The sequence below is a fragment of the Micromesistius poutassou genome (assembly GCF_964030765.1).
Source record: "Micromesistius poutassou genome assembly, chromosome: 19".
In the NCBI taxonomy this organism is placed as follows: domain Eukaryota; kingdom Metazoa; phylum Chordata; class Actinopteri; order Gadiformes; family Gadidae; genus Micromesistius; species Micromesistius poutassou.
This window is the reverse complement of record NC_140289.1, coordinates 3,082,299-3,107,311: the sequence shown is the minus strand read 5'-3', so window position 1 is coordinate 3,107,311 and position 25,013 is coordinate 3,082,299. Positions and strand designations below refer to the sequence as shown.

Below are 25,013 nucleotides of genomic sequence, written 5' to 3'. Positions count from 1 at the left end.
AAAGCAGCCCGGGGAAAGGTAAATCTAGGAGACATTACTATAGCACCCTGGTGTGTGTGACACGCCCTGCTTCATTCACCAGGGCCATGCCTTCTGTATGGAGATCTTCATGGTAAGATAGAGAGAGAGAGAGAGAGAGAGAGAGAGAGAGAGGGAGAGAGAAAAATAAGTTACATTTTAAAAGTAAAGAATATACATTTCGACACGTGTGGGTCGAAAACATATAAACCAACACGAGTAATAAATAACCAAAGCCAAAGTTGTTTGTTATCTTCCACTCTCCTGGGCTATACCGGAGAGTGCTGTAATCTCCTGTGCCAATAAAGTTGCAGGGGAAAAAAATGCTCCATCCCCTTTTGCAGCTGTCGTCTGGAAGATGATGTTACAACATTTTGTCGAACTGAAAGTAAAAAGGGATTTAAAGAGTGTCAAGCCAACAACATCTACACAAGATTGGCTTGCTTTTGAATTAGTAATATCCTTTAAAGTATAAGTAGAATCTTCCTCAGATTCTTTATAGAAGAAAGAAACAGAAAGTAGACAGAAATGGCTGCGAGCTCTTCTCGTCCCGAGGAGGACTGCCTTTGCCCCGTGTGCTATGACTTCTACAGCGATCCCATCATTCTACTGTGCGGTCACAGCTTTTGCCAAAACTGCATACAGCAATGGTGGACACAGAACGGAAGCAAGACGTGTCCAGTCTGCAAGGAGATGTGTTCCTTGGATCTACCGCCGCGTAATCTTGCGCTAAAGAACCTGACTGACTCGCTCAAGCAAGAGGCGTCGCACCAGACGGCGGAGGACCTCTGTGAGTCCCACGGGGAGAGGCTCAAGTTGTTCTGCGTGGACCACCAGAAGCCTATCTGTGTGATTTGCAGGGACGCAAAGGATCACAAGAAACACCAATGTGTACCCATCAATGAAGCAGCGGCAGATAACAAAGTGAGACATTGTTTTGGGTTACAATTAACTCCACCTGAAACTAAAATACACATGCTATATTCTTAGATGTTGCCTGATTGATTTTGAATTGGATTTGCCTCACCTTACATAAAATTATAAATGTTGCAGAAAGAACTGAGGATTGCACTGATGAACTTGAGAACCAAATTGAGCAAATTTAAAGAAGAGAAACTGACATGTGACAAAATGTATGCCCACATTCAGGTAAGAACATACTGAATATAAATAGTATTTGTACAAGTATTTGTATTTGTAAAATATGTGTAATTCCATTTTTTCTTAATTTTATCCATTTGGCTATCATTGCAGAAACAGGCAAAGCAGACAGAAGAGAAGATTAAAGGAGAATTCCAAAAAATTTACCAGTTTCTGCGTGCAGAGGAGGCTACCCGCATCGATGGACTAAGGAAAGAGGCGGCAAAGAAGCGTCAGGCAATGGGGATCAGAGGCAGCAATTTGATTGCTGAGACTTCCTCTCTTTCCGAAACCGTGAAAGCTGCAGAGACAGACCTGAAGGCTGCAGACCTCCCATTCATGCTTGTGATTATTTGCTTCAATATTCTGAATGTATAGTTTTACCCATTACTATAACCATCTCAAAATGAAACATATTATTTCCAATAAGCATTTGTTTTGTCCTCTACCCAAAGAACTATGAAGCAATCAAAAAGAGGTAATTTCTGCCCTGGCAATTCCCGTCCATTTTTATTTTCCAAGCCCAGCACCGATGGTCAGAACCCTTGCTGACTTGCTGACTGTCCCTGCAGGGCCCGGTGTACACTGGCAGACCCTGAGACTCCTTCAGGGGCCCTCATCGATGAGGCCAAACACAGAGGGAACCTGCTCTTCCACGTCTGGAAGAAGATGAAGAGCATCATTCAGTACAGTAAGAAACTAACAAAATTCAGTAACAAAATTAATAGACCCTTAACCAATCATACAATTCATATTAGAATAAATAACAAGAAGCCTTTTCACTTGTGTTCAACTGGACTTTATATGTCTAAAAGTATCATGCATCTTTTTTTTTAAATTATACTTTTCTTCCATTTAGCACCTTTCTGTTTGGATCCAAACACTGCAAAGTATAACATGATTGTGTCAGAGGATTTGATGAGTTTGACGATGAACAACGAAAGGGAAGAAGTCCCTTCAAACCCAGAGAGATGCATGGGGCATGTTGATGTCCTTGGCTCTACTGTGATTAGCTCTGGGATACACTCCTGGGATGTACAGTTAGGGGATTATTGGGAAGTTGGGGTTATAACAAAAACTGAAGAGAAGACCCAGGCTAGTCTCTTCATCCACGGTGACGTTCTAGCTCAACATGCAGAAAATCAAGACTCTCAGATAGCATTTGATAACTTTCCTAAGAAGATCAGAGTACAGTTTGACCAGGACGAAGGAAAGCTGTTGTTTTACGATCTTGACACGAGAAAAGACATACATACAATTACACGCAAGTTCACGGGATTCTATTTCCCATTTTTCAGTGGTGATGTTAAACTTATTCCGGGGTGTCGCCCATTAGTGTAGCCTTATGGTTATTGACACGTTAAAGAGAATACCTTTCTAATCTGTATTCTACCATTAACCTTCTGATTCACTGCATACAGCAATACATTTGTGTTTATTGGCTCCACAGGAGCATGCTAACACCAAATATATCACAAATGATCTATGATCTGTGGTTTATTTTTTGTTTGAATGTTTTAAGTTGTAGATTTATTGTATGATTTACATAATTGTAAATCATAATTGAGAATGTATTGCCAAATGTAAACCCTGACAATCTTTTGATTTTACTGATTGTACTTCACTGTATATATATAAGGGTTACATGTTTATGCATATAAATAATGCAGCAAGTCAATGTACTCTCCAGATTATGTTAAAGAGTGATGGTTCATTCCCATAACATGCCTGTCCTCCAACCTAAATGACAGAATAGGTTGTTTGTATATGACGTCCAAAAAGACCCAGATGATGGTTTAAACCCCCTATCGACTGTTAGAAGAAACAGCAATACTGTACAGTATGTATACTGTACAGTATGTCAAGGTTCTGTCTTGCCAAAAAAAAATTGATGACATTGGTTTTATTCTCACTGGCAAATGCGACATTTTAAGATAGTTTCAGCATTAAAATGTGTTTTGATAACATTTCTAGCGATAAATGTGCATTTTATTTCATAATCTTGAGTCAGTGAATGTATATGATGTTTAGTACGTTAGTTAATGCAACGTTTTCTATTATTGCCATGGTGATTCGTATGGATGCTTCTATCCCTGAAACCCCTCAGCTTGCATGTTGTTTTAATCAATGTCTTTGCGTTGTGTCGTCATCTGAGCTGTTGTAAGTGCAATTTGATCAAGTGACATGTATTCTTCTTTGGGATGGATAAGGGGAACTTGTTTTTGTGGGACAGAATGGAAGTTCAGTTTCGGTCTGCTCCCGCTGAAATAATCCATTCCTGTATAAAAATATAAACAAAAAACATTTTGTTTAACAAGATGATCATGACACATTTATACCTCTGTTGGATGATGTTCTTTCAATAAATACTTATACTTTGGAGTGATCCAGGGAAGACATTTCTTGGTCTTCTTTGTGAGGGACTAGGCAGACCTGTTTTTGTCGGCCAACCAGGAAGTTTATGTTCACTTGACCTCTTCCCGAAAATCTGCTCCAAAGCTTAATTTTATACATATATTTTGTTTATAAACATGACAAATAAATGCTGCTTTAAATGTTTTTGAAGCATAAATGCAATCACTAAAGTGAAAGGCAGATGTAAAACATTTTGAAAGCCTGTTGGCTTTATGTAGATTGAATGTTTTATGGTAATGGACATCTCCATTTAGGTGCAGAAACTGCCTCAGGGAGTCCACCTCCACGCCCCCGACCCACAGCTTTAATACTTAAAGCAGCCCGGGGAAAGGTAAATCTAGGAGACATCACCATAGCATGGTAAAGCTATGGTAAGCATTACAATACACACTCACTTGTATGTGACATGCCCTGCTTCATTCCCCAGGGCCATGCCTTCAGTATGGAGATCTTGATGGTAGAATACATTGAGAGAGAGAGAGAGACAGAGAGAGAGAGAGAGAGAGAGAGAGAGAGAGAGAGAGAGAGAGAGAGAGAGAGAGAGAGAGAGCGGGAGAAAGAGAGAGAGAGCGGGAGAAAGAGAGAGAGAAAGAGAGAGAGAGAGAGAGAGAGAGAGAGAGAGAGAGAGAGAGAGAGAGAGAGAGGTTAAAAGTAGAGTTTTAAAGAAAAAGAGGTTAAAAGTAAAGAATACACATTTCGTGTATGTGTGTCGAAAACATACAAAACCAACACGAGTAATAATTAACCAAAGCCGCAGTATTTTTTTTATTTTTTATCTCCCATTCTCCTGGCTATATCAGGCGAGTGCTGTAATCTCCTGGGCCAATAAAGTTTCAGAGAAAAAAAGGCTACTTCCCCTTTTTTCAGCTGTCACAGGAAGATGATGATGCATCGTTTTGTCAAAGTGAAAGTAAAAAGCGATTTAGAGAGCGTCAAGCCAACAACATCTACACAATATTGGCTTGCTTTTGAATGCCATCGAGCATTGACCAGATATGTAAAACAATAAGACAAATATTGAGTATTATCCTTTAAAGTATGAGTAGAATCTTCCTCAGACTCCTTATAGAAGAAAAAAACTGAAAGAAGTAGATCGAAATGGCTACGAGCTCTTCCCGTCCAGATGAGGACTGCCTTTGCCCCGTGTGCTGTGACTTCTACAGCGATCCCATCCTTCTACTGTGCGGTCACAGCTTCTGCACAAACTGCATCCAGGAATGGTGGACACAGAAAGGAAGCAAGACGTGTCCAGTCTGCAAGGAGTTGTTTTCCTTGGATCGACCGCCGCGTAATCTCGCGCTAAAGAACCTGACTGAGGCGCTCAAGCAAGAGGCGTCGCTCAAGGAAGAGGCGTCGCGCCAGACGGCGGAGGACCTCTGTGAGTCCCACGGGGAGAGGCTCAAGTTGTTCTGCGAGGACCACCAGAAGCCTATCTGTGTGATTTGCAGAGACGCAAAGGATCACAAGAAACACCGATGTGTACCAATCAATGAAGCAGCGGAAGATAACAAAGTGAGACATTGTTTTGGGTTACAATTAACTCAACCTGAAACCAAAGTACACATGCTATCTTTTCAGATGTTGCCTGATTGATCTTTAATTGTATTGCCTCACCTAACACTAAATGATAAATGTTGCAGAAAAAACTGAGGATTGCACTGATGCACTTGAGAACCAAAATGAGCAAATTTAAAGAAGAGAAACTGACATGTGAACAAATGTCTGCCCATATTCAGGTAAGAACAAACTGAATATAGATGCAAGTATTTGTAAAATATGTGTGATTCCTGATTTTTTTAATAAGTTTATCCATTTGGCTATCATTGCAGAAACAGGCAAAGCAGACAGAAGACAATATTAAAGTAGAATTCCAGAAACTTCACCAGTTTCTGCGTGCAGAGAAGGCTACCCGCATCGATGGATTAAGGAAAGAGGTGGCAAAGAAGAGTCAGGCCATGCAGATCAGACTCGTCAATTTGATTGCTGAGACTTCCTCTCTTTCTCAAACCCTGAAAGCTGCAGAAACAGACCTGAAGGCTGCAGACCTCTCATTCATGCGTGTGATTATTTGCTTCAATATTCTGATTTATACTTTTACCCATTACTATAACCACAAATCTCAAATGAAAAATATTATTTCCAATAACCATTTTTTTGTCCTCTATCCAAAGAACTACGAAGCAATCAAAAAGAGGTAATTTCTGCCCAGGCAATTCCCGTCCATTTTTATTTTCCCAGCCCAACACCGATGGTCAGAACCCTTGCTGACTTGCTGACTGTCCCTGCAGGGCCCGGTGTACACTGCCAGACCCTGAGACTCCTTCAGGGGCCCTCATCGATGAGGCCAAACACAGAGGGAACCTGCCCTTCCACGTCTGGAAGAAGATGAAGAGCATCATTCAGTACAGTAAGGAATAAAAAATGAATATCCCCTTAATCAATCATACAATTCATATTAGTATTAATAAGAAAGCCTTTTGACTTGTGTTCAACTGGACTTTATATGTCTAAAAGTATTTTTCTATTATGCTTTTCTTCTATTTAGCACCTTTCTGTTTGGATCCCAACACTGCAAAGTCCCACATGACTGTGTCAGAGGATTTGATGAGTTTGTCGAAAAACGACAAAGGTAAAGAAGTCCCTTCAAACCCAGAGAGACGTATGGTGCAAAGTGATGTCCTTAGCTCCACTGGGATAAGCTCTGGGATACACTCCTGGGATGTACAGTTAGGGGGTTTTTGGGAAGTTGGGGTTACAAGAAAAACTAAAGAGAAGAAGGCTTGTCTGGTCGTCCATGACATTGACATTCTAGTTCAAGTTTGTTCAGAAAGTGAGCGTGTTATAGAAGTTGATAAAATACCTGGGAAGATCAGACTAAACTTTGAACATGACAATGGAAAGCTGTTGTTTTATGATCTTGACAGGAAAAAAACTATAAGTACAATAACACACAAGTTCAAAGGACTCTATTTCCCATTTTTCCGTGGTGATGTTAAACTTCTCCCGCGTTGTCCCCCATTAGTGTAGCCTTATGGTAATTGACACGTTAAATAGGAAACATGACCTTTCTAATCTGTATTCTACCATTAACCTTCTGATTCACTGCATACAGCGATACGTTTGTGTTTACTGGCTCCCCAGGAACATGTTAACACCAAGTATATCACTAATTATCTTTATTTTACATTTTTGGTTTGAATCATTTTAAGTTTTAGATTTAGAATTAGAATATTTTGATTTTACTGATATTACTTCACTGTATAGGTACAAGGCTTACATGTATATGTTTAGAAATAATGCAGCAAGTCGATGTACTCTCCGGGAGATGTTAAAGAGTGATGGTTCATTCCCATAACATGCCTGTCCTCCAACCTAAATGACAGAATAGGTTGTTTGTAAAGGACGTCCAAAAAGACCCAGAAGAACGCTTAAACCCCCTATTGACTGTTAGAAGAAACAGAACAAGGTTCTGTCTTGCCAAAACAAAATTGATGACATTGGTTTTATTGTCAGTGGAAAATACAACATTTTAAGTTCTTTCAGCATTAAAATGTCTTTTGACACCATTTCTAGCGATAAATGTTCATTTTATTTCATAATCTTGAGTCAGTGAATGTATATGATGTTTAGTACCTTTGTTAATGCAACGTTTTCTATTGTTGCCATGGTGATTCGTATGGACGCTTCTATCCCTGAAACCACTCAGCTTGCATGTTATTTTATTAACATTTGCGTTGTCTTTGCATTGTGTCGTCGTCTGAGCTGTTGTGTTGAGTGCTATTTGATCAGGTGACCCATGGATGACATTTATTCTACTTTGGGATGGATAAGGGGAACGTGTTTTTGTGGGACAGAACGGAAGTTCATGTTCGCTCTGCTTCCACCAAAATAATCCATTACTATATAAAAATATAAACAATATACATTTTGTTTAACAAGATGATCATGACACATTTATACCGCTGTTGGATGATGTTCTGTCAATAAAAACGTATATTTTTGAGTGATCCAGGGGTGACCTTTCTTCTTCTTCTTTGTGACGGACTGGGCAGACCTGTTTTTGTGGGCCAACCAGGAAGTTTATGTGTGCTTTACTTCTGCCTGAAAATCCGCTCCAAAGCTTAATTTTATGAATACATTTTGTTAATCAAGATAAACATGACAAATTAATGCAGACTTAAATGTTTTTGAAGCATAAATGCAATCAATAAAGTCAAAGGCAGACGTAAAACATTTTGAAAGTCTGTTGGCTTTATGTAGATTGAATGTTTTATGGTAATGAGCATCTCCGTTTAGGTGCAGAAACTGCCTCAGGGAGTCCACCTCCACGCCCCCGACCCACAGCTTTAATACTTAAAGCAGCCCGGGAAAAGGTAAATCCAGGAGACATTACCATAGCATGGTAAAGCTATGGTAAGCATTACCATACACACTCACTTGTATGTGACATGCCCTGCTTCATTCCCCAGGGCCATGCCTTCAGTATGAAGATCTTGATGGTAGAACACATTGAGAGAGAGAGAGAGATACAAAATACAAAACCAACACGAGTAATAATAAACCAAAGCCACAGTTTTTTGTTTTTTTATATCTCCCACTCTCCTGGGCTTTACCTGGCGAGTGCTGTAATCTCCTGGGCCAATAAAGTTGCCGAGAAAAAAAATGCACCTTCCCCGTTTGCAGCAGTTACAGGAAGATGATCATCATTTTGTCAAAGTGAAAGTAAGAAGCGATTCAGAGAGCGTCAAACCGACGACATCGACACAAGATTGGGTTGCTTTTATTTGCTTCAGAAGCACACCGAGCGTTGAATATATATGTAACAAATAAGACAAAGATTTAGTATTGTCCTTTAAAGTAGAGTCTTTCTCAGTCTTTATAGAACAAAGAAACAGAAAGTAGACAGAAATGGCTGCGAGCTCTTCTCGTCCCGAGGAGGACTGCATTTGCCCCGTGTGCTGTACCTTCTACAGCGACCCCATCATTCTACTGTGCGGTCACAGCTTCTGCCAAAACTGCATCCAGGTATGGTGGACACAGGAAGTAAGCAAGACTTGTCCAGTCTGCAAGGAGTTGTCTTCCTTGGCTCGACCGCCGCGTAATCTCGCGCTAAAGAACGTGACTGAGGCGCTCAAGGAAGAGGCGTCGCGCCAGACGGCGGAGGACCTCTGTGAGATTCACGGAGAGAGGCTCAAGTTGTTCTGCGAGGACCACCAGAAGCCTATCTGTGTGATTTGCAGGGACGCAAAGGATCACAAGAAACACCAATGTGTACCCATCAACGAAGCAGCGGAAGATAACAAAGTGAGACATTGTTTTGGGTTACAATTAACTAGGCCTACACAAGTCATCTTTTCAGATTTTGAATTTTATTTGCCTCACCTAACATTACATGATAAATGTTGCAGAAAGAACTGAGGATTGCACTGATGCACTTGAGAACTAAATTGAGCAAATTTAAAGAAGAGAAACTGACATATGACAAAATGTACGCCCACATTCAGGTAAGAACAAAGTGAATATAGATGCATATAGAAGTATTTGTAAAATGTGTTTGATTTCATTATTTTCTTAAGTGTATCCATTTGGCTATCATTGCAGAAACAGGAAAAACAGACAGAAGAGAAGATTAAAGGAGAATTCCAGATACTTTACCAGTTTCTGCGTGCAGAGGAGGCTACCCGCATCGATGGACTAAGGAAAGAGGCGGCAAAGAAGACTCAGGCCATGCAGATCAGACGTGTCAATTTGATTGCTGAGACTTCCTCTCTTTCCCAAACCGTGAAAACTGCAGAGAAGGACCTGGAGGCTGCAGACCTCTCATTCATGCTTGTGATTATTTGCTTCAATATTCTGAATTTATACTTTTACCCATTACTATAACCATTTAAAAGTGAAAAATATAATTTCCAATAACCATTTGTTTTGTCCTCTACCCAAAGAACTACAAAGCAATCATAAAGAGGTAATTTCTGCCCTGGCAATTCCCGTCTATTTTTATTTTCCAAGCCCAGCACTGATGGTCAGAACCCTTGCTGACTTGCTGACTGTCCCTGCAGGGCCCAGTGTACACTGCCAGACCCTGAGACTCCATCAGGGGCCCTCATCGATGAGGCCGAACACAGAGGGAACCTGCTCTTCCACGTCTGGGAGAAGATGAAGGGCATCATTCAATACAGTAAGAAAGTAACAAAATACAGTAACAAAATTAATAGACCCTTAATCACTCATACAATTCATATTAGAATAAATGATAAGAAGCCTTTTGACTTGTGTTCAACTGGACTTTATATGACTAAAAGTATCATACATCTTTTTTTTAAATTATACTTTTCTTCCATTTAGCACCTTTCTGTTTGGATCCAAACACTGCAAAGTCCCACATAATTGTGTCAGAGGATTTGATGAGTTTGACGATAAACAACAAAAGGGAAGAAGTCCCTTCAAACCCAGAGAGATGCATGGGGTGTGTTGATGTCCTTGGCTCTACTGTGATTAGCTCTGGGATACACTCCTGGGATGTACAGTTAGGGGATTCTTGGGAAGTTGGGGTTATAACAAAAACTAAAGAGAATACCCGCGCTAGTCTCTTCAGCCACGAGAGTCTCGTTGTGGGTCAACATGGTCCAGAAAATGAACATTTTCCGATAGAAGTTGATAACTTTCCTAAGAAGATCAGAGTACAGTTTTAACAGTACAAAGGAAAGCTGTCGTTTTATGATCTTGACACGAAAAAAGACATACATACAATTACATGCAAGTACACAGGGCACATTTTCCCTTTTTTCTGTGGTGATGTTAAACTTATCAGTGCCCCCATTAGTGTAGCCTAATTGTCACTTAAAGAGGAAACATGACCTTTCTAAACTGTATTCTACCATTAACCTTCTGATTCACTGCATACAGGAATACATTTGTGTTTATTGGCTCCACAGGAACATGTTAACACCAAGTATATCATTAATTATATTTTGGATTATTTTTTCTTTTTTGTTTGAATAATTTTAAGATGTATTGTATGATTTACATATTTGTAAATCGTTATTGAGAATGTAATGCCAAATGTAAATGCATCCCTGAAAAACTTTTGATTTTACTGATTTTACTTCAATGTATATGTGAAGTACATGCATATGTATAGAAATATTGCAGCAAGTCAATGTACTCTCCGCAAGATGTTAAAGATTGATTGTTCTTTCCCATAACATGCCTGTCCTCCAACCTAAATAGGATGTCCAAAAGGACCCAGATAAACCTTTCAACCCCATATCGACAGTTCGAAGAAACAGCAATAGGTCACGTATGTCAAGGTTCTGTCTTACCAAAACAAAATGGATGACATTGGTCTTATTCTCAGAGGAAAATGCGACATTTTAAGATAGTTTCAGCATTAAAATGTGTTTTGATAACATTTCTAGCGATAAATGTCTTCAGAATCATAATCTTCATAATCTTGAGTCAGTGAATGTATATGATGTTTAGTACGTTTGTTAATGCAACGTTTTCTATTGTTGCCATGGTGATTTGTGTATGGACGCTTCTATCCCTGAAACCACTCAGCTTGCATGTTATTTTAATCAATGTTGTGTAGTCCAGTGGTTCCCAACCTTTTTTGTCTTGTGAACCCCCTGAGCCTTTTTGTCATACCATGAGTATCCCCTCACTCATACATGTTTAATGATTCTTCAAAAGTAGAACCTAACACAACTGAGGTGTGTAAAGAAGTAAAGTATCTTGGTTACATAATCTCAGATGATCTTAGTGATGATAAAGATATATATCGTCAACGCCGCAAGTTATATGCCCAGGCTAACATGTTACTTTGCAAGTTCAGTATGTGCTCTTTTAATGTGAAATGCTCTTTGTTTAAAGCCTTTTGTACACCTATGTATACTGCTTATTTATGGTGTATATATAAGAAAAGCAGCTTACAGAAGCTTACAGTTGCCTATAATGACACTGAGATTGCTGATGCAGCTACCTAGATGGTTTAGTGCCAGCTACTTGTTTGTCTTCTCCAGTGTGCCAGTGTGTGAGGCAGTCCTTAGAAATATAATGTACAAATTAATGTGCCGCCTGGATCTCTCACAAAATAGTATAATTGAAGCTCTAGTGAACCCAGTTAAGAGCTCCTTGAGGTACTCCTCTAAGCTTAGGAGGCATTGGAGAGAGTGCTTATATGTTTGATGGTTTGTTTTGTCTTGTTGTCTTGATGGTTTGATTTGACTTGTCTTGATGGGTTGTTTTGTCTTGTTTTCTTGTCTTTTGTCTTTAAATAATTTCATTCTGTCTGACTTTTATACTCTATACTCTGCTATGGACCTTGTACTAGTGTCTGTGATAAATAAAGAATTGAATTGAATTGACTATTGAATGAAAATCATTCTATTTCATCATAAATTAAATATGTTGCCTTGAAAATAAATAAGTAATATAAACAAATAAATAAATACGGAATCAAAATAATCAACCCGCCTTCGTCATATATAACTCTTGTAACATTTACCACAAAAAACTGGAGCTCCTTTGAATAAGTTTAAACAGGCATTTCAACTTAAAACCAGAATCACTGAGGCTGTGGTAGGTCCGCAGAAGTAGAAGTGAATCCATATAAAACGTATTTTTCACTGTAGCCTACTGCCTTGGTTTAAGTTTGGCCTCTTTCTTGCGTTTCTCGGCGGGCTCCTCTGAACCCCCATCTGAATCCAGAGCAAGTGGACGTTTGAGCCATTTCTTCATATTTGTCTGGCTGTAAGCAGCTGTTTTGATTGTGTGATTTGGGTGCGGCTGTGCCACAGGTTACTGTCTCCCCGGGGAAACTAGTTATAGCGCACTATCATTTTATTGACTGGCTTTTAAAACGACTGAGGAATATTTACGTATCATCTTGGAATTTCCTAGACTGGGTACCACCAGCCCGTTCGGCCGGCGATTTGAATTCGCTCTGCAGCAGGGGCTGGAGAGGAGCAATACATTTCTCTCTGTTTCTGATACGTTTTTGCGCGAGCCAATCACCAAGCTGGCTTCTTCCCCTCACGCTATTGGCTGGTTAAACACAATGACGACAGGGAAGCGATGGCAAGCAGCTATTTGATCGTTGGTCTGAATGGTTGAAGGACTATACAATTGCGTAGGCCTACAGAAGAGTCATTTGAACTACGCCCACTGATCACGTCTCTTGTGCTGAAGATTTTTATTTTTTTTATTTAAAAAAAAAATAAAAAAATTGCCAGGCTAGGAATTTCTAGCCAGGCTAGCGCCGCCTACTGGTTCAGGCAAATTTAATTTGCCTCAACCATATAGTCAGGGAACTAGCAATGCGTTTCGGTTTGCTCCGTCCGCCAGAGCGGACGGACCAATCAGCGAGCAGATGTGGCGATGACGGGCGATGACGTCGAACTGAAGCGCCCAAACTGAAATACCGGTGTAGTTCCCAAGCTGCGGTAAACAGTTGACGAGATGGATGTCGGCGAAGCTATACGCTCTGTGCTTGAAACTATTCCGGATATTGAAGACTTAAAGCTGGCCCCGTTAGTGGCGAAGACATTATGCAAGCCAAACGCTAATGCTAACCCTATTGTCACCACGTCACCGCCAAGCAGCAGCGATTAGTCGAAGCAAACGGAAGCAACCGCCTCCCGGAAGCAAACGAATCTCTACGGCTCGTGTTCAGACGCTATATGAAATGTAATGAAGTAAGCGGCTGATGCATCAGGCTAAGGAATTTCCACGTACCATCTGCAATGTGCACCCGGTTGGGAAACCTGGTGTCGTGATTTGAGCTGTTGTGTTAAGTGTAATTTGATCAAGTGACCCACAGATGATATTTATTATACTTTGGATGGATAAGGGGAACGTGTTTTTTTTGTGGGACAGAACGCAAGTTCATGTTCACTCTGCTTCCACTGAAATAATCCATTCCTATAGCGGTTCTACATTGAATTACGCCCCGGGCTAGACCCACTCCGTACCCCCCCCCCCCCCCCCCCCCCCCGAAGTTGTTGACAGGGGGGGGGGGGCGGCGCGATTACGGACTGGCGGAGTCGTTGAGGGGGGGGGGGGGGCCGCCCCGGGTACCTGCCCGGTTCGCCCGTGCCTAAATCCGCCAAATATAAACAAAATACATTTTGTGTAAGAAGATGATCATGCCATATTAATAGCGTTAATAAAGTAAATAAGTAAATAAAGAATATGTAAAGAATAACCCTATCACATGGCCTCATGGCAATTGTGTGTGTGTGTGTGTGTGTGTGTGTGTGTGTGTGTGTGTGTGTGTGTGTGTGTGTGTGTGTGTGTGTGTGTGTGTGTGTGTGAGAACATATAAACCAACAAGAGTAATAATTATCCAAAGCCACAGTTGTTTATCTCCCACTCTCCTGGGCTTTACCAGGAGAGTGCTGTAATCTCCTGGGCCAATAAAGTTGCCAAGAAAAAAAAAGGCTCCATCCCCTTTTGCATCACAGGAAGATGATACGTCATTTTGTCAAAGTGAAAGTAAAAAGTGATTTAGAGAGCGTCCGGCAAACAACATACAAGATTGGTTTGCTTTTGTTTGCTTTTGAATGCCATCGTGCATTGACCAGATGTGTTAAAAAAGAAGACAAATATTGAGTATTATCCTTTAAAGTGTATGTAGAATCTTTCTCAGATTGTTTATAGAAGAAGGAAACAGAAGTAGTTTGAAATGGGTGGGAGCTCTTCACGAACCGAAGAGGAAATGCTTCCCTTGAATTTAACGTGTAATGTCGCGCCAGTGGTGGAGGACCTCTGTAAGACCCACGGAGAGAGGCTCAAGTTGTTCTGTGTGGACCACAAGAAGCCTATCTGTGTGATTTGTAGGGACGGAAAGGATCACAAGAGACACCAATGTGTACCCATCAATGAAGCAGCGGCAGATAGCAAAGTGAGACATTGTTTTGGGTTACAATTAACTCAACCTGAAACTAAAGTACACATGCAATTTATTTTCCTCACCTAACATAAAAGGGTAAATGTTGCAGAATGAACTGAGGATTGCACTGATGCACTTGAGAACCAAATTGAGCAAAATGAAAGAAGAGAAACTGACATGCGAAAAAATGTCTGCCCATATTCAGGTAAGAACATACTGAATATAGATGCAAGTATTCGTAAAATATGTGTGATTCCAGTTTATCCATTTGGCCATCATTGCAGAAACAGGCAAAGCAGACAGAAGAGAAGATTAAAGGAGAATTCCAGAAACTTTACCAGTTTCTGCGTGCAGAGGAGGCTACCCGCATCGATGGACTAAGGAAAGAGGCGGCAAAGAAGAGTCAGGACATGGAGATCAGACGCGTCAATTTGATTGCTGAGACTTCCTCTCTTTCTCAAACCCTGAAAGCTGCAGAGACGGACCTGGAGGCTGCAGACCTCTCATTCATGCTTGTGATTATTTGCTTCAATATTCTGAATCGATACTTTTACTAGTAAAAGAAAAGTAACTACCATTACTATAACCATTTAAAAGTGAAAAATATAATTTCCAATAACCATTTGTTTTGTCCTCTACCCAAAGAACTACAAAGAAATCAAAAAGAGGTAATTTCTGCCCTGGCAATTCCCGTCTATTTTTATTTTCCCAGCCCAGCACCGATGGTCAGAACCCTTGCTGACTTGCTGACTGTCCCTGCAGGGCCCGGTGTACACTGCCAGACCCTGAGACTCCATCAGGGGCCCTCATCGATGAGGCCGAACACAGAGGGAACCTGCTCTTCCACGTCTGGGAGAAGATGAAGAGCATCATTCAATACAGTAAGAAAGTAACAAAATACAGTAACAAAATTAATAGACCCTTAATCAATCATACAATTCATATTAGAATAAATGATAAGAAGCCTTTTGACTTGTGTTCAACTGGACTTTAAATGTCTAAAAGTATCATACATCTTTTTTTTAAATTATACTTTTCTTCCATTTAGCACCTTTCTGTTTGGATCCAAACACTGCAAAGTCCCACATAATTGTGTCAGAGGATTTGATGAGTTTGACGATAAACAACAAAAGGGAAGAAGTCCCTTCAAACCCAGAGAGATGCATGGGGCATGTTGATGTCCTTGGCTCTACTGTGATTAGCTCTGGGATACACTCCTGGGATGTACAGTTAGGGGATTATTGGGAAGTTGGGGTTATAACAAAAACTAAAGAGGAGACCCGGGCTAGTCTCTTCAACTACAGCGATCAATATGTAGCGCAACATAGACCAGAAAATGAAGACTATCCGATAACAGTTGATAACTTTCCTAAGAAGATCAGAGTAAAGTTTGAACAGGACAAAGGAAAGCTGTTGTTTTATGATCTTGACACAAAAAAAGACATACATACAATTAAATACAAGTTCACAGGATTATTTTTCCCATTTTTCAGTGATGATGTTAAACTTATCCCACGTTGTCCCCCATAGCCTTATGGTAATTGACGCGTTAAAGAGGAAACATGACCTTTCTTATCGGTATTCTACCATTAACCTTCTGATTCACTGCATACAGGAATACATTTGTGTATATTTTTGTGTTTATTGGCTCCACAGGAACATGTTAACGCCAAGTATATCACTGATTATCTTCGGATTCTTTTAAATTCTTTGTTTGAATCATTTTAAATTTTTTATTTACTGTATGATTTACATAATTGTAAATCATAATTGAGAATGTAATGCCAAATGTAAATGCATCCCTGAATAACATTAGATTTTACTGATTTTACTTCACTGTATGTAAAGTACATGCATATAAATATTGCAGCAAGTCAATATACTCTCCAGTCTCCGCATGATGATAAAGAGTTATTGTTCATTCCCATAACATATGGGGTCAGTTCAGTCTCATTAATAATGAATGCACAGAGAAGGATTCACAAATGTATTTTGTGATTTATATATAAATGACTCTCTTCTCACAAATATTTCAATGCACACACAAATGGATATCAGTATGTATAAATGTAAAATAAATCCATAAACAAAAATAAGTTTCACAAACACATTTCTGATCCACACACAAATGTGTCTTGTTTTAAATAAATGTAATATAAATCCATAACTATATTAAAAATATATTTGCAATTTTCATCAAAAATGCAGTTGGATGTTGTTACATTTATATACAAACTGTTAAACTTGAATTTACAAGACGATTTTCATTTGTGAACTTGTTTGCATTTGTGTGTCAACTGGTCTGTATTTATATGTGGATTTTTGAGACTCTCCTGGCGTGGCTGGATTCACGAATGCATTTTTTTCAACAAGGAACTCTCTGTAGCCAATCAGATGCCTCCCTCGTTTTCAGCCAATCACATGACTGCAGTCCCTCAAGGCCAATTTCCACCAAAACCGTCACGGAAGCGTCACGGCAGCGAAGTGACTGTGTTCCGTACTGCAATCCCCACTGGAAGCGGTCCGGACACTTTACGGCTGAGACGTCACAGGACAGGACACAGTGTTTTTTCACCTCGATGAGCAACGATTCATCATCCATATTTCAACTGTTGACTTCTGACTGAACTCGTAACGTTAATTTTTCAATCGGCGGGAGGCGCTCCTCCGGGAGTCTGCATACGACAACAATCCCTTTCTCCTCCTGTCGCTGTTCAGAGTCGAAGCCAAAGTTCCTTTCCCCCAATTCCTTCTCCCCCATGGCCGAGATAACTCATACTACGAGTCTTCACTTGTTGTGGAAGTAGGCCTACCAGAGACTCGACGCAGTCTTTATTCATAATATCAGAGAATATCCCCGTCAATTCGGCCGGCTGGATTGGCTGGATTGGCTGAAAACGAGGGAGGCATCTGATTGGCTACAGAGAGTTCCTTGTTGAAAAAAATGCATTCGTGAATCCAGCCACGTCAGGAGAGTCTCAAAAATCCACATATAAATACAGACCAGTTGACACACAAATGCAAACAAGTTCACAAATGAAAAGCGTCTTGTAAATTGAAGTTTAACAGTTTGTATATAAATGTAACAACATCAAATACATTTTTGATGAAAATTACAAATATATTTATGGATTTATATTAGACGTATTTAAAACAAGACACATATGTGTGTGGATCAGAAATGTGTTTGTGAAACTTATTTTTGTTTATGGATTTATTTTACATTTATACATACCGATATTCATTTGTGTGTGCATTGAAATGTATTTGTGAGAAGAGAGTCGTTAATATATAAATCACAAAATACATTTGTGAATCCTTCTCGGTGCATTCATTATTAATGAGACTGAACTGACCCCATAATAACATGCCTGTCCTCAAACCTAAATGACAGAATAGGTTGTTTGTGAAGGACATCCAAAAAGACCCAGATGACGGTTTAAACCCCCTATTGAACTGTTAGAAGAAACAGCAATACTGTACAGTATGTATACTGTACAGTATGTCAAGGTTCTGTCTTGCCAAAAAAAATGGATGACATTGGTTTATTCTCAGTGGGAAATGCAACATTTTAAGATAGTTTCAGCATTAAAATGTGTTTTTATAACATTTCTAGCAATAAATGTTCATTTTATTTCATAATCTTGAGTCAGTGAATGTATATGATGTTTAGTACCTTTGTTAATGCAACGTTTTCTATTGTTGCCATGGTGATTCGTATGGAAGCTTCTATCCCTGAAACCACTCAGCTTGTTATTTTATTAACATTTGCGTTGTCTTTGCATTGTGTCGTCGTCTGAGCTGTTGTGTTGAGTGCTATTTGATCAGATGACCCACGGATTACATTTATTCTACTTTGGGATGGATAAGGGGAACGTGTTTTTGTGGGACAGAACGGAAGTTCATGTTCGCTCTGCTTCCGCCAAAATAATCCATTCCTATATAAAAATATAAACAATATACATTTTGTTTAACAAGATGATCATGACACATTTATACCGCTGTTGGATGATGTTCTGTCAATAAAAACTTATATTTTCGAGTGATCCAGGGATGACATTTCTTCTTCTTTGTGACGGACTGGGCCGACCTGTTTTTGTGGGCCAACCAGGAAGTTTATGTTTGCTTTACTTCTGCCTGAAAATCCGCTCCAAAGCTTAATTTTATGAATACATTTTGTTAATCAAGATAAACATGACAAATAAATGCAGACTTAAATGTTTTTGAAGCATAAATGCAATCAATAAAGTCAAAGGCAGACGTAAAACATTTTGAAAGCCTGTTGGCTTTATGTAGATTGAATGTTTTAAGGTTATGGACATCTCCGTTTAGGTGCAGAAACTGCCTCAGGGAGTCCACCTCCACGCCCCCGACCCCCCCGAGAGAGAGAGAGAGAGAGAGAGAGAGAGAGAGAGAGAGAGAGAGAGAGAGAGAGAGAGAGAGAGAGAGAGAGAGGTTAAAAGTAAAGAATATGCATCACATGGCCACATGGCAATTGTGTGTGTGTGTGTGTGTGTGTGTGTGTGTGTGTGTGTGTATGTGTGTGTGTGTGTGTGTGTGTCGAAAATATATAAACCAACACAAGTAATAATTAACCAAAGTTTGTTATCTCCCACTGTCCTAGGCTATACCAGGAGAGTGCTATAATCTCCTGTGCCAATAAAGTTGCAGAGGAAAAAAAGTCTCCTTCCCCTTTTGCAGCTGTCACAGTCAGGAAGATGACGTTGCATAATTTTGTCAAAGTGAAAGTAAAAAGGAATTTAGAGAGCGTCAAGCCAACAACATCTACACAAGATTGGCTTCCTTTTGTTTGCTTTAGAAGGACATCGAGCTGTTCAATATTTGTTACATATTGAACAGGTATGTAACAAATAAGACAAAGATTTAGTAATATCCTTTAAAGTATAAGTAGAATATTCCTCAGATTCTTTATAGCAGAAGGAAACAGAAAGAAGTAGACAGAAATGGCTACGAGCTCTTCTCGTCCCGAGGAGGACTGTCTTTGCCCCGTGTGCTGTGACTTCTACAGCGATCCCATCCTTCTACTGTGCGGTCACAGCTTCTGCAAAAACTGCATCCAGCAATGGTGGACACAGAAGGGAAGCAAGACGTGTCCAGTCTGCAAGGAGATGTTTTCCTTGGATCGACCGCCGCGTAATCTCGCGCTAAAGAACGTGACTGAGTCGCTCAAGCAAGAGGCGTCGCGCCAGACGGCGGAGGACCTCTGTGAGTCCCACGGGGAGAGGCTCAAGTTGTTCTGCGTGGACCACCAGAAGCCTATCTGTGTGATTTGCAGGGATGCGAAGGATCACGAGAAACACCGATGTAAACCCATCAATGAAGCAGCGGAAGATAACAAAGTGAGACATTGTTTTGGGTTACAATTAACTCAACCTGAAACTAAAGTACACATGCTATCTTTTCAGATGTTGCCTGATTGATCTTTAATTGTATTGCCTCACCTAACACTAAATGATAAATGTTGCAGAAAAAACTGAGGATTGCACTGATGCACTTGAGAACCAAATTGAGCAAATTTAAAGAAGAGAAACTGACATGCGAAAAAATGTCTTCCCATATTCAGGTAAGAACAAACTTAATATAGATGCAAGTATTTGTAAAATATGTGTAATTCATTTTTTTCTTAATTTTATCCATTTGGCTATCATTGCAGAAACAGGCAAAGCAGACAGAAGAGAAGATTAAAGGAGAATTCCAGAAACTTTACCAGTTTCTGCGTGCAGAGGAGGCTACCCGCATCGATGGACTAAGGAAAGAGGCGGCAAAGAAGACTCAGGCCATGCAGATCAGACTCGTTAATTTGATTGCTGAGACTTCCTCTCTTTCTCAAACCGTGAAAGCTGCAGAAACAGACCTGAAGGCTGCAGACCTCTCATTCATGCGTGTGATTATTTGCTTCAATATTCTGATTTATACTTTTACCCATTACTATAACCATCTCAAAGTGAAACATATTATTTCCAATAACCATTCATTTTGTTCTCTACCCAAAGAACTATGAAGCAATCAAAAATAGGTAATTTCTGCCCTGGCAATTCCCGTCCATTTTTATTTTCCAAGCCCAGCACTGATGGTCAGAACCCTTGCTGACTTGCTGACTGTCCCTGCAGGGCCCGGTGTACACTGGCAGACCCTGTGACTCCTTCAGGGGCCCTCATCGATGAGGCCAAACACAGAGGGAACCTGCTCTTCCACGTCTGGAAGAAGATGAAGGGCATCATTCAGTACAGTAAGAAACTAACAAAATTCAGTAACAAAATTAATAGACCCTTTACCAATCATACAATTCATATTAGAATAAATAAGAAGAAGCCTTTTCACTTGTGTTCAACTGGACTTTATATGTCTAAAAGTATCATGCATCTTTTATTTAAATTATGCTTTTTCTTCCATTTAGCACCTTTCTGTTTGGATCCCAACACTGCAACGTCTGACAAGACTGTGTCAGAGGATTTGATGAGTTTGACGACAAACAGCAAAGGCAAAGAAGTCCCTTCAAACCCAGAGAGATGCATGGGGCGTGTTCATGTCCTTGGCTCAACTGGGATTAGCTCAGGGATACACTCCTGGGATGTACAGTTAGGGGATTATTGGGAAATTGGGGTTACGACAAAAAATGACAAGGAGACGCTGGCTGGCATATCCTTCATGTGCACTGGGTTTCTAGAATGTACAGGATCTTCCAGTTATGGCCCTATTATAAGAGCAGATAATGTTCCTAAGACAATCAGAGTACAGTTTGAACAGGACAAAGAAAAGCTGTTGTTTTATGATCTTGACACAAAAAAAGAAATACAAACAATTACACGCAAGAAGTACACAGGACTCCATTTCCCATTTTTCACTGGTGATGTTAAACTTATCCCGGGTTGTCTCCCATTAGTGTAGCCTTATGGTAATTGACACGTTAAAGAGGAAACATGACCTTTCTAATCTGTATTCTACCATTAACCTTCTGATTCACTGCATACAGCGATACATTTGTGTTTACTGGCTCCCCAGGAACAGGAACAAGTATATCACTAATTATCCTTGAATTATTTTACATTTTTGGTTTGAATCATTTTAAGTTTTACATTTATTGTATGACTTTCATAACTGTAAATCATAATTGAGAATGTAATGCCAAATGTAAACTGACAATCTTTTGATTTTACAGATTTTAATTCACTGTATAGGTACAAGGCTTACATGTATATGGTTAGAAATAATGCAGCAAGTCGATGTACTCTCCGGGAGATGTTAAAGAGTGATGGTTCATTTCCATAACATGCCTGTCCTCAAACATAAATGACCGAATAGGTTGTTTGTAAAGGACGTCCAAAAAGACCCAGAAGAACACTTAAACCCCCTATAGAAGAAACAGCAATACTGTACAGTATGTATACTGTACAGTATGTCAAGGTTCTGTCTTGCCAAAACAAAATTGATGACATTGTTTTTATTTTCAGTGGATATACAACATTTTAAGTTCTTTCAGCATTAAAATGTGTTTTGACACCATTTCTAGAGATAAATGTGCATTTTATTTCATAATCTTGAGTCAGTGAATGTATATGATGTTTAGTACGTTTGTTAATGCAATGTTTTATATTGTTGCCATGGTGATTCGTATGGACGCTTCTATCCCTGAAACCACAGCTTGCATGTTATTTTATTAACATTTGCGTTGTCTTTGCATTGTGTCGTCGTCTGAGCTGTTGTGTTGAGTGCTATTTGATCAGGTGACCCACGGATGACATTTATTCTACTTTGGGATGGATAAGGGGAACGTGTTTTTGTGGGACAGAACGGAAGTTCATGTTCGCTCTGCTTCCACCAAAATAATCCATTACTATATAAAAATATAAACAATATACATTTTATTTAACAAGATGATCATGACACATTTATACCGCTGTTGGATGATGTTCTGTCAATAAAAACGTATATTTTTGAGTGATCCAGGGATGACCTTTCTTCTTCTTCTTTGTGACGGACTGGGCAGACCTGTTTTTGTGGGCCAACCAGGAAGTTTGTTTGCTTTACTTCTGCCTGAAAATCCGCTCCAAAGCTTAATTTTATGAATACATTTTGTTAATCAAGATAAACATGACAAATTAATGCCGACTTAAATGTTTTTGAAGCATAAATGCAATCAGTAAAGTCAAAGGCAGACGTAAAACATTTTAAAAGCCTGTTGACTTCATGTAGATTGAATGTTTTAAGGTTATGGACATCTCCGTTTAGGTGCAGAAACTGCCTCAAGGGAGACTGCCTCTACGCCCCCGAACCACAGCTTTAATACTTAAAGCAGCCCGGGGAAAGGTAAATCCAGGAGACATTACTATAGCACCCTGGTGTGTGTGACACGCCCTGCTTCATTCACCAGGGCCATGCCTTCTGTATGGAGAGAGAGAGAGCGAGAGAGAGAGAGAGAGAGAGAGAGAGAGAGAGAGAGAGAGAGAGGTTAAAAGTAAAGAATATCCATCACATGGCCACTGTGTGTGTGTGTGTGTGTGTGTGTGTGTGTGTGTGTCGAAAATATATAAACCAACATAAGTAATAATTAACCAAAGTTTGTTATCTCCCACTGTCCTAGGCTATACCAGGAGAGTGCTATAATCTCCTGTGCCAATAAAGTTGCAGAGGAAAAAAAGTCTCCTTCCCCTTTTGCAGCTGTCACAGTCAGGAAGATGACGTTGCATAATTTTGTCAAAGTGAAAGTAAAAAGGAATTTAGAGAGCGTCAAGCCAACAACATCTACACAAGATTGGCTTGCTTTTGTTTGCTTCAGAAGGACATCGAGCTGTTCAATATTTGTTACATATTGAACAGGTATGTAACAAATAAGACAAAGATTTAGTAATATCCTTTAAAGTATAAGTAGAATATTCCTCAGATTCTTTATAGCAGAAGGAAACAGAAAGAAGTAGACAGAAATGGCTACGAGCTCTTCTCGTCCCGAGGAGGACTGCCTTTGCCCCGTGTGCTGTGACTTCTACAGCGATCCCATCCTTCTACTGTGCGGTCATAGCTTCTGCAAAAACTGCATCCAGGAATGGTGGACACAGAAAGGAAGCAAGAGGTGTCCAGTCTGCAATGAGATGTTTTCCTTGGATCGACCGCCGCGTAATCTCGCGCTAAAGAACCTGACTGAGGCGCTCAAGGAAGAGGTGTCGCGCCAGACGGCGGAGGACCTCTGTGAGTCCCACGGGGAGAGGCTGAAGTTGTTCTGCGAGGACCACCAGAAGCCTATCTGTTTGATTTGCAGGGACGCGAAGGATCACAAGAAACACCAATGTGTACCCATCAATGAAGCAGCGGAAGATAACAAAGTGAGACATTGTTTTGGGTTACAATTAACTCAACCTGAAACTAAAATACACATGCTATCTTTTCAGATGTTGCCTGATTGATCTTTAATTGTATTGCCTCACCTAACACTAAATGATAAATGTTGCAGAAAAAACTGAGGATTGCACTGATGCACTTGAGAACCAAATTGAGCAAATTTAAACAAGAGAAACTGACATGCGAACAAATGTCTGCCCATATTCAGGTAAGAACAAACTGAATATAGATGCAAGTATTTGTAAAATATGTGTGATTCCATTTTGTAATAAGTTTATCCATTTGGCTGTCATTGCAGAAACAGGCAAAGCAGACAGAAGACAATATTAAAGTAGAATTCCAGAAACTTCACCAGTTTCTGCGTGCAGAGGAGGCTACCCGCATCGATGGACTAAGGAAAGAGGCGGCAAAGAAGACTCAGGCCATGCAGATCAGACTCGTCAATTTGATTGCTGAGACTTCCTCTCTTTACAAAACCGTGATAGATGCAGAAACAGACCTGAAGGCTGCAGACCTCTCATTCATGCGTGTGATTATTTGCTTCAATATTCTGATTTATACTTTTACCCATTACTATAACCATCTCAAAGTGAAAAATATTATTTCCAATAACCGTTCATTTTGTTCTCTACCAAAAGAACTATGAAGCAATCAAAAAGAGGTAATTTCTGCCCTGGCAATTCCCGTCTATTTTTATTTTCCAAGCCCAGCACCGATGGTCAGAACCCTTGCTGACTTGCTGACTGTCCCTGCAGGGCCCAGTGTACACTGCCAGACCCTGAGACTCCATCAGGGGCCCTCATTGATGAGGCCAAACACAAAGGGAACCTGCTCTTCCACGTCTGGGAGAAGATGAAGAGCATCATTCAGTACAGTAAGGAATAAAAAATGAATAGCCCCTTAATCAATCATACAATTCATATTAGTATTAACAAGAAAGCCTTTTGACTTGTGTTCAACTGGACTTTATATGTCTAAAAGTATTTTCTATTATACTTTTTCTTCCATTTAGCACCTTTCTGTTTGGATCCCAACACTGTAAAGTCCCACATGACTGTGTCAGAGGATTTGATGAGTTTGTCGAAAAACGACAAAGGTAAAGAAGTCCCTTCAAACCCAGAGAGACGTATGGTGCAAAGTGATGTCCTTAGCTCCACTGGGATTAGCTCTGGGATACACTCCTGGGATGTACAGT

General features: G+C 40.0%; 4 protein-coding genes across 8 annotated transcripts in view; all 4 read left to right on the top strand.

Moving 5' to 3' along the window:
• Positions 1-376: 376 nt before the first annotated feature.
• On the top strand, positions 377-3,538 carry LOC311363614 (E3 ubiquitin-protein ligase TRIM35-like). Its single transcript, XM_084483569.1, has 6 exons — positions 377-942; positions 1,072-1,167; positions 1,273-1,503; positions 1,614-1,636; positions 1,731-1,849; positions 2,018-3,538. The coding sequence occupies exons 1-6, from the start codon at positions 547-549 to the stop codon at positions 2,497-2,499; spliced, it is 1,347 nt and encodes a 448-aa protein (XP_084339695.1). The 5' UTR covers positions 377-546; the 3' UTR covers positions 2,500-3,538.
• A 960-nt stretch (positions 3,539-4,498) lies between these two features.
• On the top strand, positions 4,499-16,372 carry LOC311363569 (E3 ubiquitin-protein ligase TRIM35-like). Of its 5 annotated transcripts, XM_084483520.1 has the most exons (7): positions 4,499-4,890; positions 8,701-8,877; positions 14,574-14,669; positions 14,749-14,979; positions 15,110-15,132; positions 15,227-15,345; positions 15,513-16,372. In XM_084483520.1, exons 1-7 carry the CDS (start codon positions 4,672-4,674, stop codon positions 15,992-15,994), a joined length of 1,347 nt encoding a protein of 448 aa, XP_084339646.1. In that variant the 5' UTR covers positions 4,499-4,671; the 3' UTR covers positions 15,995-16,372. The 5 variants fall into 5 exon arrangements, with proteins under 5 accessions (XP_084339646.1, XP_084339643.1, XP_084339642.1 ...); XM_084483517.1 differs by lacking the exons at positions 8,701-8,877; positions 14,574-14,669; positions 14,749-14,979; ... (1 more) ...; positions 15,227-15,345; positions 15,513-16,372 and adding exons at positions 5,214-5,309; positions 5,403-5,633; positions 5,745-5,767; positions 5,862-5,980; positions 6,119-7,581 and having other exon boundaries at positions 4,499-5,085; XM_084483518.1 differs by lacking the exons at positions 4,499-4,890; positions 14,574-14,669; positions 14,749-14,979; ... (1 more) ...; positions 15,227-15,345; positions 15,513-16,372 and adding exons at positions 8,982-9,077; positions 9,175-9,405; positions 9,516-9,538; positions 9,633-9,751; positions 9,919-11,939 and having other exon boundaries at positions 8,301-8,877.
• A 2,838-nt stretch (positions 16,373-19,210) lies between these two features.
• On the top strand, positions 19,211-22,426 carry LOC311363571 (E3 ubiquitin-protein ligase TRIM35-like). The gene is made up of 6 exons (XM_084483521.1): positions 19,211-19,824; positions 19,953-20,048; positions 20,139-20,369; positions 20,479-20,501; positions 20,596-20,714; positions 20,883-22,426. The coding sequence occupies exons 1-6, from the start codon at positions 19,429-19,431 to the stop codon at positions 21,371-21,373; spliced, it is 1,356 nt and encodes a 451-aa protein (XP_084339647.1). The 5' UTR covers positions 19,211-19,428; the 3' UTR covers positions 21,374-22,426.
• Positions 22,427-23,238: 812 nt separating this feature from the next.
• The window catches only part of LOC311363572 (E3 ubiquitin-protein ligase TRIM35-like), a gene marked incomplete at its 3' end in the record, with an annotated part of 2,074 nt that continues 299 nt past the window's right edge, over positions 23,239-25,013 (top strand). The window contains exons 1-6 of the mRNA XM_084483522.1: positions 23,239-23,802; positions 23,931-24,026; positions 24,117-24,347; positions 24,457-24,479; positions 24,574-24,692; positions 24,831-25,013. The exon at positions 24,831-25,013 is cut by the window's right edge and continues 299 nt beyond it. Of these exons, the coding sequence (XP_084339648.1) occupies positions 23,407-23,802; positions 23,931-24,026; positions 24,117-24,347; positions 24,457-24,479; positions 24,574-24,692; positions 24,831-25,013 (1,048 nt within the window). The 5' untranslated portion in view covers positions 23,239-23,406. The remainder of the gene's footprint in view (positions 23,803-23,930; positions 24,027-24,116; positions 24,348-24,456; positions 24,480-24,573; positions 24,693-24,830) is intronic.